This window comes from Cariama cristata, unplaced genomic scaffold (assembly GCF_000690535.1).
Source record: "Cariama cristata isolate BGI_N322 unplaced genomic scaffold, ASM69053v1 scaffold25074, whole genome shotgun sequence".
Lineage (NCBI taxonomy): Eukaryota > Metazoa > Chordata > Aves > Cariamiformes > Cariamidae > Cariama > Cariama cristata.
In genome coordinates, this window is record NW_009615036.1 from 1 (window position 1) to 18,445 (window position 18,445).

Consider the following 18,445-nt stretch of genomic DNA (forward strand, 5'->3'; position numbering starts at 1 on the left):
GGGGGTGTACGAATCTTACAATTGATTCCGATTTGTAAAAAAAAAAAAAAAATCTGCCTTTTTTAGCCTGTGCTCATGGGGGTTTATTGAACTCTTTGGCTGTGCAGGTACAAACCCTGCCCAAAAAAAGGAAAAAAGCCCCAAACCCCAGCACCTGAAATGGTGCCTTGCTGCCGAGGAGGGGGGAGAAAAAAAATAAAGCGCGTTTTAGTGGTGGAGCGGCCGCTGGGGGCATGTCCGGCCGGCAGCACACAAAAAACGCTCCACCCTCCCTCTGCCCGTCCCTACCCCCGGCCGCAGGTGCCCAAATCAAGTTTGGTTTGATTCAGTCAAGTTCAAGGCTGTCTCGGCTCCAACTTCAGCCCAGTATTTTTAAGCCAAACTCCTTAATTTGAGCCTAGTTAGTTCCTGGGGGGTGGGAGAAGGCGGTCGGCGTCAGAGCCGCTCCCTAGCAGGCACAGTTCACCCAGATTCTCTTCAGTTCTACCCAGGGGAGGATTTAACGAGTATTTGTTTTGCTAGAAGGAAGGAAAGGTGACAATGCCCGCGGGAGCTCCTTGCCGTCCCGCTGCCCACGCACAGCGTAACCTGCCCGGCAGTTTTCCTGCAAGCCCACAGGAGACGAGGATGACCGGAGTGGTGAAATCCCGCTCTTTTGGGGCTTTTGACTGTGCCTAAAGTTCAGGGCAGTATTTTTTTTTAATAGAAAAACATACTTTATTGCTTTTTAACAATGAAAAGATTCTTTACAACATCTCACAGTTGAGGACAGATGCGTTGTTTTGGGTTTTTTTCTCACTTAAATTCACGTCACCACTGTAAATCCAAATTGGTCCACTCTTACTGGGCTTATCTCCACCATCCTCGCTCCCTCCCAGTCCGGTCCCAAGCCCCCAGGGACGTCACCAGCTCAGTCCCAACCGTGAAAAGCACTTCCCGGGAGCCTTGGGGAAGTGTTTCCTGCTGGAAAACCGGCAGGAACACCAGCATGAGCTGTAGCTGCCCGGGGCTTTGTGTCTTAAATTTTGGAAGGGAGCAGGAAATGGCTGCTTGTCAACAGCTCGGGCAGGTAAGGGCTTGGCTGACGGCCTTTCCTGCGGCACAGAGGGCCAGATCGTCCTCTCAGGGGGTGACTGTAGCCCCGGGGACGCGGTAGAAGCAAAGCTGTGACAGCATCGCGTTTGGGCACCGCCGTCACGCACGTGCCAGGTGACGTTTCTGTTCCGGGTCCATCTGCCGCTGTAATTTTCAAGTGAACGGGGAAAAGTTGAAGCCACCGTATTTGGCTTCGTAACGGTTACAATTAAACAACCACCTCTTGAGAAGAAACTTTACCCTCACAAAGGGAAAGTCAGCACCAGGCCTGCGGCCAAGAGGGATCCGGAGGGAGCAGGGGTGGGCTCACAGCAGCCGCCCTCGGCACTCAATAGCCCCGCAGCAGCACAGCAGCTCCTTGCCTTCCACGCTGCCCACCTCGTAGTTGTAATCCCACGTCAGCTCTGTGCCGGCTCGGATCCTCCTGGGAAGTTAGGAGAAAAAAAAAAAAAAAAGGAGCACAGGCTGGGAGAAGAGGCCATTCCAAAAAGTGGGATAAGCAGAGAGCAAGGCTTATGTATGACCTCTGTGGACAGGGCAGCCCGGTCCAGCTTCCCCTGGGGCAAGGGTGAAGCGGCCAGCGCAGCTGCCCTGGGCTCCACGGCGAGCAAAGGGACAAAGTTCCCCGATGAATCACTCCCGTGGGGCTTCAGAGAGGAGACGCCACGCTCGCGGTGCCCGAGAGGCACGTGGCGGGGACTCACAACGCCCGGTGCTGCCTGCGAGGTTTGCGACTCAAACAAGCTGGGCAGCCGGCTTCTCCCTCCTTAACTCTCCCCTTTGGAAAGGCCTAAAATTGATGCAAATCACACCAGAAGCTCCAGCACAGGAGAGAGGTCCTCACCCAACTCCTCTCCAAGTTTCTGCTGGCCCAGGCTGGTGTGAAACGGCCGTTACCAGGAGTAGGAAACACCCAGCCCCGCGCTCGTCGCACAGCCCCGGCCGAGGAGCTGGGTCCAACCAAGCCCCATGACCTGGCAGCTCTTCCCCAAGCGCACCACGACTCACTTGCTGGCGAAGAAGGCGACCCAGGGGAAGCGGAGGTCGTGCGTGTCCACAAAAACGTTCTGCACGAAGAGGTTAGGACTGCAGCTATGCTGTAAAGGGAGCGGAGACAAACACAGTGAGCAAGTTCCTGCGTCGGGAGGGATGCAAAGCAGCCAGCAGTAAACACAAGCCTTCAGAAACACGCAGCATTCCCGATTTGTCCGCTGCATCCAGCGTAAGCCTGCTGGAACAGGACGCGCTCCCTCCCCTGCCTGCACAACCAGGGATGAGTCATAAGATCCGCGCTTGCAAAGGTAATGGTCGCTGGAAGGACTGACTGGCCACGCGTCACGGGGCCAGAGCAGCTCCCTATTTCACTTGTGGGGGTGGATCATCCTCCTAGTCCTGCTCTTTTCCCACTTTTTTTTACTGTATTTTATCTAGTCTTGGGGAGGAACACCCCAAGGTCACCCCAAACATGTCCCTTTCCCTTCTCAGCTGCCAAGGGACGTTCCCCTTTCGTCCCCGGCCAAGGGCAGTGACTCACGTTGAGGTAGCGACCCAGGTTCCCTTCCAGCTTGGCATCGATGATATAACAGGATTCCTCTCCGTCGTAGAACTGGCGGGTGGTTCTGCGGACGGGCGCGCTCTCGCCTTTGTCGGCCGCTGCCATGTTGGTCGACTTGATGGCGATGCCGTGAGTTGATTTCAGGGCAAAACCTCGGGTGGATTTCACCGCCACCTGCCTCTTCACAGGACCTGCCACAAGAGGAGAACCCTGCCGTGTTCTCTCTCCATTTTCCAGAAAAGGAACCCCGCAGTAGTGCTGCTGGCCCAAGACGCTCTCTTCTTTCACAGGGAGGGTAATAAACCCCTTAGGGATGCAGCTCAGATCTAAAATCCCACCCCGGGAGGGCTCCTGGGAATGGATTTCACCGCCACCTGCCTCTTCACAGGACCTGCCACAAGAGGAGAACCCTGCCGTGTTCTCTCTCCATTTTCCAGAAAAGGAACCCCGCAGTAGTGCTGCTGGCCCAAGACGCTCTCTTCTTTCACAGGGAGGGTAATAAACCCCTTAGGGATGCAGCTCAGATCTAAAATCCCACCCCGGGAGGGCTCCTGGGAATCCCCCAGCTCTCCGCTCGACCCAGTGGAGCCTGGAAACCCACCATACTGCGCTTCACGGCCGCTTTTTCTTAAGATACCCACAAATGTCTAGTACTTGAGGACGGGGGTTTGCAGATACGGCTCAAACGACACACGGGGAAGCTTCAGAACTCGGTCATTAGACAAAGCTCAGAGGTGCTTGGAGCAGGACACGCCGTGCTCACAGCTGCTACGTCCCCAGGAGCCCTTCCTGGTGGTTTCTGGCCAAAATGTCTTGCTGTACCTCAGTACTTTCCGCACTCAGCCCTTGTTCCTCCCCCAGCAGCTATCCTCACCTGACCCAGACGAGGGATTTTTCTTGTCGTCCCCTTCCTCCTCCTCGGAGCCCGAGGAAATGGTCTGGATGTCATCGCTGTCGTTGGTGGTGCCCTGGGCCTGCCCCGCCGCCGTCTGCCCGTTCTCCCCCTCGCTGTCTGTGCTGCTCGACAGGGTCAGCACGTCCTGCAGAAAGGCATTAACAGCTCTTGGGTGCTCCTCGGGTCAGGGGAAAGCATCGTTTCATCGCTTCCCAAGAGATGTTCAGGGCTCCCTTTTTCCCCCCAGTGTATTTTGCTCTTTTCTAGCAGAGGAGCTCTGTGTGCTAGGACGCCCGTTTGAAGTGGATCACGCACCGAGTATGCGAACCGAGGTGCTACCTCCCAGTCTAACACATGGCACGAACACCATGCTGTCCTCTTCTTTTTTGGGGAGGGGGGGGGTAGGAGGTGCTTTCAGAGCCATGAAAGACCCCCGCTGTCTGAAGGAAATCGACTGCCCCCCAGGAAATCCCAACTACGAACCAGAAGCCCTGCGCTGGTGCTCAACTGGGACTGAAAGTGGCACAGAAACAACCCGAAGTAAGGTTCAAGGTCTTCATCAAACCAATGTGGAGTTGAGGCATAGCCAGGCTCACCCCTTCCAGCCCACGTCTGAAGCCTGAAGGATCACCGCTCACATCCGTGGCGGGCTGCGTGGCAAGAGAATGCCGTCTGCTCTGCAGCAGGGCGGTCTTGCTCGTCGGCCTCCGGATCCCTTCCAGTTTGGGAGGGCTCGGGTTGTAGCCATACATCCTTCCCAAGTCGCTTAACCTGGCGGGGGAGCGAGGACAAGAGCGGGTCACGCTTGCATCACCGGGGAGATTGTCCGCAGGCCAGGCAGGGACGGAGCAGTGGAGGAAAGCTGAGAGCTGGACAAGACTGCCATCTCCAAGGGTTTAACTTCCAGTGCACACTGGGGCACAGCCCAAACCCTCCCAACCTCGCGGTGCACTCTGGCAGCGACATTAATAGAGTTCAGGGGCAGCCCTCGAGTTGCAGCAATTCATTCTGAGCGATATTTGGAAATAAAAAGCAGGAAAATATAATTTAAGGAACCTTACCCAGGAATTTTGGTTGGATCTTCAGGTTCCTGCAGAGGGAAGAAGTACAGAAGATTAAAAGCTCTCCCTTTTGGAGCACTCTTCAGCCCTTCTGTGGAAATGCTCCCCAAATACCAGCCCAGGTGCGAGAAGCCGGCCACCCCCCTCAGCGCCGGGGGTGCTCCGGAAGGGCTGTGTGATGAGCACAGCTCTCCCACCCTCCGCATCCCACGCAGTTGGGTCTCTGAGTCCCCTCTCCAGAGCAGGGGGTGGACGGAGACCACCTCTCCACCGCCCGGAGTCCCCAGCCCTGTCTGAACCCTCCCCACACCACCGCGGGTACCCGGGCTGGCGGTGGCTCCCTCTCTCAGGGCTGCACAGGCACGTCGCGCCCAGGGCAGGAGGGATGTTAAGCTCAGCTCATGCTGAGCAACTTCTTTGTAGGCTCCTGTGCCACAACTTCCCCCTGGAAGGGGGAAAGGCACCTCCCTACCCCACCACAGTGGGCAAAGGCCAAGGAAGCGGGGCAAGGGGACACCAAACAGCACCACAGTCGTCTTGTAGGGGGTAGAGAAGCCATCTGAGCAAGAGCACATCTCTGTGTCTCTATTTCCTCATCTGTGCCCCCCGAGGCAGGGGCCAACACTCATCTCCCAGTCCCACAGCCCTCCCTTACATCTTTCTTTGATGCCTTTGACTCTCCGTCCAGGTCGCCCGGGGCAGAAGCACAGGCTTTCTCTCTTTCACCAGGAGGCTCTGTTTTGTTGGCCTTGGCTTCGCCACCTTCGCTCATCTTGAAGGAGGAGGTGCTGTCATTGTCCTGGAAGCCGTCAGACATGCTGTTGGAGCTCAGCCACGAGGCCACTTTGTTCTTCGAGGTCTCCTCCGACACCGGCAGCTTGCAGGAGGCAGCCACCGCCGTCTCATCGTGGCTGATTTGCCGGGTGAGCCCTGAGTCCTTGGAGGCCGTCTCTGACAGCCCGTTCTCCTTCTGGCCCCGGGTCTGCCGTCGCGTGGCATAGCTGCGCCATACCGAGCTGGTGCTGAAGTCCTCGTCCTTGCAGAAGTTGTCGTCAGAGCTGTCCTCGTTGGACTCCTCCTGCTCCTCAGTGCCTGTGTTTTCCTCCTCTTCATCCTTGAGGTCCACCCCGCTGCTGTCAGAAGAGCATTTTGCGTCACTCTCGTAGCCCTCCTTGAAGTTCTCCACGCTCTCGATGTGATCCAGGTTTGCAAAATATTCGTCACCCATCTCTAACCCCTCTTTGTCGGCAAAGTCATCCGTGAGGATTTTCCCTGGGGATGGGAAATAGAAAACTAAGTGTGAGTTTTCCAGGGATGGCATTCCTACCCCATAAATTTTATCCTCCCCAAAGGCTCACTGAGTAGCAAACAGGCCTGACAACACCTTAGTCCAAAGCTGGGCCGGGAAAGGACAGCGTATTACCCTGATACTCGAGATAATGAAAATCTGAAGCACGTGGCTGATCTAAAGTGGGCCCTCGCCAACATCCAGGCTTCCAACACGGAAATCTCTCAAACAGCAATTCAATTCAAAGAGGGCGACTGGCTTTTCCCCCGAAGGGCTGGAGGTGACGGTGTAGCACAGAGGCAATGTTAAGGGCAAGAAATCAGAGCAGGAGAACTCAGGCAATGCCCAGGGTTAGTTTTGTTTCAGAGTTAACGCAACCATGCTGCGCAACTTCTGCATTTTATCGGTTTGTGCCAATGTCCTAGCAACTGGTTTGATGCAAACAGGAAACAGGTCTGTGCTGATTCACCCTCAGTGCGCAGGAACAGCTCTGGGGATCGGAGCACTTCTCTTGACGCTGGCACTGCAGCCACAGCTGGTTTCTGCAGCATCTTGCTTCAGAGTTGAGCAAGGGAGGGGCATCAATCAGGAAATCAAAGTGCTGCAAGTTCATCATCTAAGTTTTCGCCTTCCTGTCCCCTTAACGAGGGCAGGAAGAGCTTCACACCCCTTCTGCTGGGTTTGGCATTTTGTGATAAACGAAACCTGGATCTCGGGCCTGACACAAGCTTGACACAACCAGATCTTTTCCAATACTCGTTCCCCACCTCCTTACCCAAACCAAAGCAGATTCCTATCTGAATACATGTGACCACCATCATGAGCTCTGGCTCAACAAAGGCTTTTCGTTCACAGCACCTGTTTCAAAACCAAGAGGCTTCTACCTGCTTGTTTAGCAGGGTGAGATCCTACCTGCGTAGATGCAGACAAAAGAGCCTTTAGCAATATCATCAAGGCAGCGAATGCCCCAGCCTTTGTTCTGCGTCTTGAATAACTGCAGTCGGACTTGGAGCCCGTGTTGCACCAAGCGATTGGTGCACATGTTAATGTTGCACTTGCACCTCTTGTTACACTCGTAAACTCTGAAAGAAAGGAGAACAGTGCCATCTTCCTTGCTAAATCAATATCCCAAGACTTGGTGTTGTACCAGCAATGATGCAGAGGGACTTGCAGCAGCAACTTAAAGCTCGGCAGAGTAGCGAGAGTGTAGTTGCCAGGTACTACGGTAATGCACAGAGATCCCGGGCCACACATCAGCAGAATAATCAAGAACAGAGGCAGGTTTTCAGCACCTGCACTTAGCTCCGGGAAATACTGCCTCTCTGATAGCATCGGAGGCCAAGTTTCTGGGGCTGGTATTTGTGAGGGAAGGAGAAGACGCAGCTCTACTTACCCTGTCGGGAGGCATTCTTCCAGCCTTTTGTGCTGGTATCCTGAGTTGGGGTTGATCTGCCCACCCGGGGTGCAGCCCGTCGCTTGGACCGTCAGCTGGTGACAGGCACATTTCGATCTAGAGAGACACACAGAAAAACCCACCCATGCCTCAGAAGTTATGTTTAACAGACTGGTTTTGCAGAAAGGAAAAGAAATCCCATCTTTTTTGCATGCGTATACGCAGAGACGGGCACACAGGGCTTGACTTGGAGTCAACTCTGCAACCATCCAGAGCTGCATGGGCTTAAAGTCCCGAGCAGGTCCACCTTGGGCTGTTATCAGGGCAGGCAACAGAGTCCAGGCGCTGTCCCCCACCCTCCAGGCCCAGCGACACACGAGGAGTCACCTACTTGTCTCTGCAGCCGTCTTTGCAGTCGCAGCCCACGAGGAATTCCCAGCTGGTGTTGATGTAAACCCCTTTGCCGGGGATGCGTTCTTTGCTGTAGGCCACCTGCGGAGGCGGGGTGTTATCGATCTCATTGACACAGGACAGCGGCACGTCCTCCTTGCCCTTGGTAATGTCTGCGATGTAGTAGTAGGGTTTGTAGGGCTGGAACTTGCGATCCACCAGCACGTACGGGTCCAGGCAGAACATCTCCAGGAAAAGAAAGTCGCAGTCTGTCTCGAAAAGGTAGCGCTCGATCTCCTGCATGGTGCGCAGGCACAGCCCGCACGGCGTCTTGTAGAGGACGTGGAAGCCCATCTTGCGGTTAACCCGCCGGCGGGCCGTCATCCGTCGGAAGTCGTAGAGCAGCGGGATGAGCAGGGGGTTCTTGCTGCGGTACTGATCGCTGCGGATGGGACGGACGCGGGACAGGCAGGTGTAGCTGCAGACGTGCGGCAGGTAGAAGAGTTTCTCCAGCGGGGCTCGGTAAGAGGGCTCGTTGGGCACGCGGTCCATCATGCCGTGGAAGGCCTGGGCTGTGCCACTGCCTGCCTGGCCACTGCAGAGCCTGTTACAGGTAAAGGGAAACACTGAGCAACTGCGGCTTAAGGAAAACTTCTGTAAACTGCAAAGGGATTTTAGGCACTTAATTTCCATCAAAGCAGCTGCTAGTTACAGGCTGGGACACCCTGTCCCACTCAAGTCCAGCGAGACCCAAAGCCCGGCATCACTGGGGAGCAAGGCTGGGCAGGCCCCAAAGGGAGCAGAAAACACACAAAAACACCCCTCAAATCAGAACTAGGGAAGCGAAAACAAGCACGAGTGGGTTGTGGTCTCAAAACCTGGATCAACGGCTTCTGTGCTGTGGATTGATTGCCACAAAGCCACCAGTGTGGAAAAGCCACCTGCAGATTTACATCAACAGCAGCTTCCCCCTGACCCAAGTAGCTCGTAGAAATGGGAGTTGTCTAAAAATAAGCAGAGTCAGAGGCTTTGGCTAGGGCCCCACTGGGGTAAATGCTGGTCAGAACTGGTAAGAGACCCTCCAAGCTCAAGCCAACAACGAAACGTAACGACCAGTTGTCTGGAAGGGAAGATAAATGCTCAGGACCGGAGAAGCTGGCAAACAAAGGTGTCAATCCACAACAAAATAAACCTGCACCAAACAAGCCCCAAATCGCTACCAGCATCCCAAACTCTCACAAGGATGCAGGGATATCGCTGCATTTGTCCTAAGTGCGAACAAGCTCAGCTTACCGATGCTGCTGGGCCGCACCGGTCCTTCCCGCCGGAGATGTATCACTTAGGACGGGCGAAGAAGGTGACGACTGCCCCGAGCCCACGGAGCCAGGACGGAAGGAAGTGCTTTTCTTGGCCACTTGCTTTCTCGACTGGGCCAGCTGACTGTCGGAGCATCTGCACGAGGGAAGAAGGGAGGCGATTTGCAAGATGGACGCACTCATACAACCGGTAGGGTTTAGACAGACAGGGGCAATCAAATAACACTCCCCCATGGAGGCCAGCAACAGTGCCCCATCCGAGAGAAACCGAGCAGATTTTTTCCTAACAAGTGTGAAAATCAGCCCGTTCCTATTTGTGCTACAGCGGTCCCGCAACAACCCCGACCAAATGCCAGAACTCAGCTACATTTAGAAGCGACTTCTGACATACTGCTATTTATTTGGAAGTGAGGCATGAGGGTGAGAGGGAGCATAATGAGGATGTCCAAGGCCTTCACTTCAGGAAGGTGGACAGATCAGTACAGGAAGAAACCCCTGCAATAGCAGAAACGAGCTTAGAGAGACTCAATCAGTGCAACAGTACGGAGCGGTGGGAGGAATAAGAAGTACAGAGGACTCTTTTGTCTGCACCAAGTAACAAGATAAGGTTGTGCAAGGGAATGTAAAAACATCACTGACGAAAGGGCTACGAGGGGCTCCCAAACACCTCTGCAGCCCGACGCACAACATCGGGAAGGTGGGAGGCACTTGGAAGACACTCTGAGAAAACAGCCGCCAAGATGTGCAATCCATCTGTACCAATTAAACAGGAAAACACCCCAAAGCAGCCACTGGTTTTCCCACAAGTGGAAGAACATAGTTTATGTTATCAGGGTAGAAAGGGAGGAGACACTGAGAGCAGGAGGGAGCGACCGTTTCTGCAAACATCTGCCTTAAAAGCAAGGTGTTAACACAGATTTCAGAATTCAAGAGTAAGAGAAAAAAAGCTTCCGTCAATGGGCTTTAAACAGCCAGAAATGGCTGACAGCAGCTCCCTGGCACCGTAGAAGAACTTGAAAGTGAGACTAGAGAGGGAAGAGAACCAGGCCTTCCTCAGAGTAAACAAAACATCAGAGTGAAGAAACCATTCTCCCAGTTTTAGTTTTAATAATCTAAAACCAATGTGTTTTTAACCCAAAAGGGTCCCTTGGGACAGCAGGGACATGGATATAGTATGCTGCCTTCAGTCAACGTTTAAAACCAGTTGTCTTTAAGCAGTTCGCTATTTAAAGGTAGGGCAGGGAAACGTCTATAGCGTCTGCTTGTATTAGATCTGAAAACGAGATCCTAAAGTCAAAGCCTCTGTGGGGAGACAGAAAAGCCAAAAAACCCCCCCAAAACCCCCAAACGTTTCTTGTGACCACTGTTAAATGGAAAAGGAGAGATTCGGCAGCAAATGAGACAGCAGGCTGGCCGATCGCCGCAGTCCAACTTTATCATCTTCGTGCTGCGTCACTGCACATCCTTCCTACGCCATCGACAGCTCAGGGGGCCCTGGTCTGAGGGCAACAGCCCAGCTCTTCCTCTGTTCGCTGGTGGGGCCCTAGACTGACGGTGGAGGAGCCAGCGTTGCATTTCTCATGCTGGAGCAGACCTCCCTCAGCATCGGCCTCTCTTCTTGGTTATGTTAAGAGACGAGGAGCACGGCTATTATGGCTTTGATTCTAAAGTCCTGGTCAGAATGGCACAGGAGGAGCATTTCCAAATTAGCCTCCACATCCAGGGGCAGAATGGGCCATATTGCACTGGTACTTGGAGAGGAAGCCCCTCCTGAGACGGGAGGCTGGGGGCAGGTGGGGTTTCTCAGATGCTGCTACACCTAGAGAGCATCCGATGAGCAACAATTCACTTGCTGCACAGGTTCCTTACAGCTGGGACATCTCCTTTCTCCCTTTTGCCTATGCAGCAAGGCACAGTCACAGCAGAAGACATGCTGGCAGGGGGCCAGGCATCCATAAATTCTGATGGGAAATCCACAGTGGTGACAAAAATGAATCGGGACAGCATCTCTCTCCCCTAGAAAGTTATTAAAGTTCCAGAGCACATGCTAGGGTACCCTGGTGTTCTCCAACAGGCTCCCTTTGTCACAAGGCCGAGTTCCTCCTTCATCCAGGCCTCCTTCGAGACTAGCCTGCACCTCCGAGAACATCCCGCTTGGGCCCCAGGCAGCAGGAGGCACGTGTGCGACTTGGCCGTGGCTTAGCTTTATCAGGTTTGGTCCATGACCACCGAGACCAACCACTGATCCCGAGTTCTCAGTGCCTCGTAAGTCATTGAGGTCTGCGAGCAGGTCAGTCCAAGTGGAGGAATACAAGGCAGTCGGGGGCCAGTGCCTGGATCGTGACACGAGGGAGCAATTCAGATTTTCAGAAGAGAAGGAGCAAACGTTCTAACTTGGAAATACATCAAGTGCAAAGCTTTAGCTCTGAGTAAGAACATGGCATTTGGCTCAGGGGGTGCTGGGCTGTCAGCTCTCCCGCCCCCAATTACTCATCCAGCAGCCTTTATCTAGAGTTTCCCCCAGAAGCATGACTAAAACCAATTTGTGTAACCAGGAAACAAGCCTAGTCATGGAGGAAACCTGCACCTGAGGATTCCTCTACACGGAAAGGGTGGTGCCTGAAAGAGCTGAGCACTGGAGACGGAACGCAAAGGAGGTAGTGGTGGAAGCAGAGAACTGACTCGAGTACTTACTCCATCTCAGCAGCCTGCGGAGAAGCGGACCGTGCAGCCAGCGAGGCTGCCTGCATTTGCTCTAAAGGTTTGTACTGGGTACCGGCTCCCGTTAAATCTTGCGTATATTGTACTACAGGCCCTTTGCTCCTGACAGCACCTAGTGGGGAAGGGAGAAAAAGCAAAGAATCAACAGGAAAAGTCTCTACCATCAACCAAAGTTTGTTGCACTAGCCACAAAATACTGATTTAGTCCCCGACGGCAACCAAAAGAGAGGCATTTGCAATTAACACTGGGTCACTGGCTGAGCTCCGAGTCACAGCCAGTCACCCCAAACAGATTCTGGCCACTTCACACAACTGCAGTCTGGTTTTGTGACATCTTTATGCCAGAAGAAAAAGCCCACTGTAAACCTTACATCTCCAGGAGTTCTGCTGAAAAAAAAAAAAAACAAAACACCAAAACCAACCAAAACCCAAACCAACCCATCCACCCCCGCCAACCCACAATGCGTTCATTCAAATTCCAGGATACAAATTCAAGAAAAAGATACTACATACCAACATTGGGACGAGTCCTTGCTTGTCCACTTTGCTTCTTTTCTTGGGTGGAGGCTGTGGAAGTTTTCATGCTGAACATGGGCTCGAGGCGTGTGGAACCCCGGTAAATCCACTCACAACGTTTGTCATCCTGCAGCAAGGAGAAGACAATACTCACAGCACCTACAGGTACAATACAGGCCTGGGAAAGAGCAGTGTGCTTTTACAGTGAGCAGAATCGAATGGAAAGGAGGCAAACCATTGACCTAAAGGCTCTTGAAAGACCATGCAGCCAAGAGAGAACACAGGCAGCAACTCATCATATCCGGGGGAACACTGAATACAAACCAAATCTACAAAGAGGCCCAATACCAAGACCCCAAACCTCAAACGCAGTTCTGTTCTTAGCCCAACAACCGATTAATGAGGCACTGCTGGAGAAACCAGACTCCTTCAGGAGACAAGCTAACTCCTCAGCACAAACGGGATCTGCTCCAGGACAGGGAGGTTAAATTTGCAAGCGCACAACGTCTTCCCCAGCCCCAGTGGCTATGCAGTTATCTAGACAGGAAAGGAGCCAAGGGGGCACAGATGGTGTATCTGCTCCCTTTCTGCAATTTGTAGAATTGGAGCAAGCAGAATATCGCAGCTTCCGCTCAGTTTCTCTCCCGCTTCGCAAACCAGCACTTGTATTTGGACAGAAGACACGGCTAGGTGCTTACACCAAGAAAGGGAGGAGGACAGAATACCTGCAGATGATGGATTTTGTTTCTTATTCATCTACCACTTTAAAGTTCCACAGGCAAAACGCTTTAAAAGGCTTTTGAAGCTTTTGTCGTGCAAACGGAACAGTCACCTTCACGTCAATGCACAGTAGAAATCTGCGGTCTACCTACTAAGCAAAATACCTGCTTGCTCCAGGACCCTGTCTGACATTAGTGAGGAAACTGGACTTGATCAGGCCAACAGAGTCAGCCCCCCCAAACTCAAATTGAAGCCCACCTTCCCCCTCTAATGGGAGAAGGGAAATTGCCTTACCAGGAAAAGGATTTTGACCAGACTGCCATCCACTTCTTCCACTCTGGATTTCCACCAGGTCCCTTCCCACTCCGTTTTGATCAGTTGGCCATTCTTCAGCAGCACCATGGGACGGTTGGGGTAGGCTGTGATGTACTCCTCAATGAAATCGCGGCAGGAAACATCCTCTATGTCTTCCCAGGTCTTTTTCACTGTTCAGAAAGGGACGGATGGGAGAAAGGGAAGAGGAGGAAAGACTCTTACAAAGAGAACCTTTAACTCTTTCTTAAAGAGATCCCAGGTGGATTTTTCTGTAAGAACACTTAAGCAGCAATCCCGAGTGGTTGGATTTTTGGCAGCAGGGCATTCAGCCATGTTAACGCACCCAGAGTGCAAGGAGTGACAGCACACTCACTCTGCCGGTAATAAACCACTATTTCCTCCAGCTTCATATGCAAAGCAAATGCCTACACACACAGCACCAGAGGGGACATGAAGTCTGTCCCTTCTCTTTCGAGCCCACGCTCTTTCATATACCCAAAGGCTCTTCGTACAGTTTCAGTGTTAGGACACAAGAGGGGCAGGGATCACTCACGTGGCCTGCAGATTGGGTACAGCTCCCACTCCTTGACATAGGAAGCATAGCCATCATCAAAGAAGATCAAGAACCTGGAGAACAACAGCGTTGGAAGTTGGAATTGGAAATGCAGTTGAATAAAATGCAGTTCCACATCACATAATGGAAGTGGAGCACCTCTCCCGGTTTCTCCTGCCAGTCCCAAAGGCCCTCAAATCAGATATGGTGGATGAGGACAGAACAAAGTGATCGCTTCTGCCAGGAGATCGTGAGCTTTGCAGCACTGCCACTTTCTTTCACAACAGCTCTCCCCTAGCCCCGAGCCATCCCTGTGCTCCCAAAGACAAAAGAGAGGCTGCCCAAAGGCCCTCCAACAGCCCAGCCCAGCCAGGCCCTCTTCCCTCAGCTCTGGATTCCCTCCGTGCCTCAGCCACAGGAGGTAAAGGAAGAGAAAAGACAGTTTAATTGCTCCTAATCTCTGCAAGAAAAGGTATTTTTGGAGCCTCTGGGACAAAGCAGCAGCAGAGGCTGTGCACTGTGACTCGAACAGCGCCACAGGGAGGGAGCTGGGGACACCTCTAGGGCTCCAGCTGCAGACAGGAGACAGCAGGAGAGGGTCCCCAGTGCCTGCGGGGGACCTGGAGCTCGGAGGGGGATACCCGCAAGGCTGGATATGGCACCCGCTTAGCGCTGTGTGCCTCTGAATCATAACTTCAGGATATGGAGCTGTATAAATGTTGCATGACGAGAGATCAGCATTACAGCCAGCCTAGGCAAGAGGACTAAATTTGCAATACGAGTAATAAATGCAGTCCATTTTCAGTTATTAAACACGTATCAGATAGAGCTTGACACAATTAGGCATTTACGGCAGATCCACACTTGAAACAAAGAGGGTGATTATATCCTTTATGAATCTTCTCAGAAAGACCACAAGCCTAAACCACAACATCAAAGAAGTCCTGCCCCTTATTTATACACGACTGAAAAGGCTGCTTTAGACCTGCTGTTTCTTCTCCTTAAGTGCTCTGGCAACACTGCTGGCACTAAATGCTTCTAGGGCTCATATTCCCTAATGCTTTGTTTTATGCCTTGAGCAGTGCACTTATATTTGTGTGATAATTTGAATGAATTACCAGATATAATTTCTGACTCAGGGACATGAGTAATAGAATGGAAGCTCCACCCAGAGCTTTCAGAGATAAGATGAAGAAACAACATTCAGAGCTACGTCCCCAGAAAGGGCAGAAAAGAACGTATCTCCCACAACAGCAAATATACAAATATACCTGTTTTTTTTTCTCTCGTCTTTTTTTCCTAAAACCAAACCAAACCAAAAAAGGGTGGGGGTGTGTGTGTGACTGTGGAGGAGGATTAATACCTGTCTTTATTCTTTACGTTCGGGGTTTCAGCCACAATGCCAGCGTACAGCCAAACCTGATTCCCATCTTTGTATTTTGCCACAACCCTGCTGCCAACGTAGTGTTTCTCAGGCGAGGGGTGATAGTCATAAGCGATGTGATTGCCAGAAAGCAAACTCTTCCCTTTATTATCAAATTTCACTTTGTACTTCTTTCCAGCACCTGAAAAACATTTCAACAGGGCAAGATAAATAAAAGCCAAGTGATTTCATACAAGAAGTCCAATACCCTACACCTTTCTAATCCAAGTTCAGAACTTACTTGAAACCTTTCAGAAATTCATTTGGAAGGTAAAATATTCTAGTGGAAACGTGCTGCTTTCTCAACTCTTTCCAAGCGGCACTAGGTGTTCTGACACGGGAGGGGACCTGCTCCAAGCCTGATCGACGTTACCCACCCAGAGCTTACCGAAAGCCACAAGCACCATGTCACAGCATCAAGCACGGGACGTACCGACTGTCTGGATTGCAATCAGAGTTCCTTTGTGCCATGTTTTGGTTCTCTTCTTGCCCAGGATCCTCATGCCGACGTTCAGATCACCATCATTGCTGAGATCACTCCCAACTGCTGCAGGGCCAACGGGCTGGGCAGTGCCAGGAGTTTCCTGAGGGGCTGGTGCATCTACCCATGGAACAACAGCAGAAAGTAAGTTAGAAATCACCCAAAGACTCCCTCTTTTATGTACAGAATTGGAAGAACATCTGTTGGACCTGAGACAGGAGGCGTTCTTGCTTTTCTTTACCTCAGACAGCCTAAGTGCCTCGGTTTTACTGGATGGCGTAATTAGCAAGTGAGGTTTAAACATCATTAAAAAGCTTTCATGTTATGGAAACTGCACCACTTGTGTTTGCTTTCGGAAAGGTCTTAAAGAAAAATAGGAATTTGGAATCAATATATCCTAATGGGTCTTTCCAGCAGGGAAACAGAATAGTTATTTTCTTTTTCAGTAAGAAAACCAACAGGCATACGATGCAGAGAGGTCCAGGGTATGGGCACACACGGGTGCCAGCCCCTCCTCTCACACACTGACCTTTTTGTGCATCCTGGGCATTCGTTTTCTTGTTCACAGCATCCATAAATTTCTGAACATCCTGGGCAGACTTTCTCATTGCAGCCATGGCTTCCCGCATCTGAAGGGAAGGAAAGAGAAAGAAAACATGAAGAACCTTTTCTTTTTTGCACCAAATACAATGCTGTCCTAAGTGTTCCAGCAAAACCTCACTTCAGAAGTACGCTATAGTCAGGTCTTTTCCAACTCACCAGAGTCTGATTCTTTGCGATTCTGGGACTACCATCGCCTGTGTTTAAAGAGAAAAAAGTGGTTTAAAACATCTTGGGGTGGAAAAAACCCCATCCTAGTTAAGTCACCGAAAGAAGAGGGAACAGAAAGAAGCATCCATTCAAAAGCCTTCTCTGTCCCGGTCAAGAAATCCACTCAAGCAAGGCTTTTACTAAACCACCCTTTCTAGACGCACAACAGCCTGCACAGGCAGCTTCCCTGCAGGGACAGCATTTGATGGGGACAACAGTCAGGCAGGTGGGAAAAGGGAGAAGTCCCACTTTGGGACTCCAGGAACCACGGAATAGTTACGGGCCCTGGCAGACCGTGCAAGCGGTGATGTTCCTCATGAGCTAACGGCATTTCCTACCTGATCCTCTCCGGCTTACGGACCAGCGTGCCTTATGGCTAACTTTATGATATCCTTATTCTGATCCCTCTCATTCCCATGCTCCCGCAGGAGATGCTCAGATCTCCATCCCTCCCCTCGGTACCATGTGGCGCAATGAGATACTGAACTGTGCTTCCAGCCCGAATCGATACTCATGACATCATCGTCGTCCTCATCTGGGATCTCAATCACTTCCGTGGCCTTGGCAGCCAAGTCCTCATCCTCAGAACTGCTCTCACGGTACTGGAGGCCCAGCTTGGAGTACAGATCCTTCACCAATATCTCACATTTATCAATGGCTCTGGGGAAAAAAAAGACAAGAAGAGCCCAGCTGTACATCCCACAGTACTGCAGAAACAAATAGGAACTGACCACTGGGGAGCTGCTAATTAAATACAACCATGATGAGGTGAGGGAAGAGTATTCACAGGAAGGATTTAAAGCCACAGGGGAATAATTTTAATTATCCCTCAATAACCACACACAAACGAACCGACGCGGAATCACAGCGTCAGTCTACACCGAAGGGAAATGGGCAGCACTCATCAAGTGACCTCCCTCTCCTCTGCAGCCCAACTCTGACACGTGGCTGCAATTCCAAGCGTGCTTACCTTGAAGCGTCGTCAAAGAGCCGGTCAACGCGAGCCACTTCTTCTTCCTTCTGTTTCACGCACTTCTCCAGCTCCTCCAGCTGCTGCTTCCTCTGTTTCACGCACTCAAACTTCTCCAGCTCTTTGTCGATGATATCCTGGAGCTCCTCCATGGAGATTCCCAGCTCCTCCATCACTTCTTGCTGCAGCTCTTTGATCTCCTGGGAATCCATGTCTGCTGCACCTGACACCACAAAGAGGTGAGAAAAGGCCAGTATAGCATGTCCTCTGAGACATGGCGCTCGCAAGACCATAAGCGCCTTTTTTGAAAGCTAGTCAGGAAGAAAATGTTATAGATGTTGTTATGATAACATCACAAGGAGCCAAAAATAACTAGAGTGCAAGCAAACTGTGGAGCCAGAGGACTCCAGGACAACCAAGGATTCCTGACGTCTCCTCCGATCTCTGCACAGACTCTTCAAACCCACTGAGCACCAGAGCCTGACGCTTCGCCACCTCATCACCCTCTCCTCTGCAAAACCTGCGGAGCCGTTCCCAACTCTCTGCCTTGCCTGGGAGGAGAACCACGCACGTGCCTCTCCCAATCTGTCCCACAGCTTCACCTTCACGCAGTAGCCCAGAAGAGCTCCTGTCTTCCCCTGCCTGGCCTGTTTAAGGAACATTATAACATCCAGCCCCCAGGATGGCCCCAGCAGTTTCCTCTGTCCAGGCCTGTGGCCCTCGCATTCCCCTTTGAGCTCGGCCTGGCATTAATGCATCCAGTCTCCGTCACTTTGAAGTCTTTCCCTGCTCAGCAGCACTCACAGATGCCTCCCTCCTTCCCACAGGGCTCCCCGCTCTCACCTCTCCCTTCAGCATCCCTGTCTGTATCTATGCACATCCTCATCTCCAGCGCTCCCCTCACCTCCTGCTCCTGCCAGCCCTGGGCCCACTCCCCCCTCCT

General features: G+C 52.1%; 1 protein-coding gene across 1 annotated transcript; it reads right to left on the bottom strand.

The window, feature by feature from the left end:
- Window positions 1-1,401: 1,401 nt before the first annotated feature.
- SETDB1 (SET domain, bifurcated 1) lies at window positions 1,402-17,714 on the bottom strand. The gene is made up of 22 exons (XM_009699665.1): window positions 17,503-17,714; window positions 17,015-17,192; window positions 16,246-16,351; window positions 15,675-15,785; window positions 15,182-15,383; window positions 13,819-13,892; window positions 13,245-13,435; window positions 12,228-12,357; window positions 11,723-11,826; window positions 11,599-11,612; window positions 11,431-11,457; window positions 8,971-9,129; window positions 7,679-8,281; window positions 7,288-7,404; window positions 6,807-6,976; window positions 5,262-5,878; window positions 4,607-4,635; window positions 4,184-4,316; window positions 3,525-3,690; window positions 2,630-2,841; window positions 2,104-2,192; window positions 1,402-1,519 (listed from the first exon to the last, which is right to left on the bottom strand). The coding sequence occupies exons 1-22, from the start codon at window positions 17,712-17,714 to the stop codon at window positions 1,402-1,404; spliced, it is 3,762 nt and encodes a 1,253-aa protein (XP_009697967.1).
- Between the last annotated feature and the right edge of the window lie 731 nt (window positions 17,715-18,445).

What these genes read in the sequence shown, in the direction of transcription:
- SETDB1 (XM_009699665.1), bottom strand. Translation starts at nt 17,714, where the DNA reads ATGGATTCCCAGGAGATCAAAGAGCTGCAGCAAGAAGTGATGGAGGAG. An exon ending in GGTGCGGCCCAGCAGCATCG is followed by an intron (nt 8,282 to 8,970) that starts GTAAGCTGAGCT and finishes TACCTGTAACAG; the next exon opens with GCTCTGCAGTGGCCAGGCAG. An exon ending in GTCGCCTTCTTCGCCAGCAA is followed by an intron (nt 1,520 to 2,103) that starts GTGAGTCGTGGT and finishes CTAACTTCCCAG; the next exon opens with GAGGATCCGAGCCGGCACAG.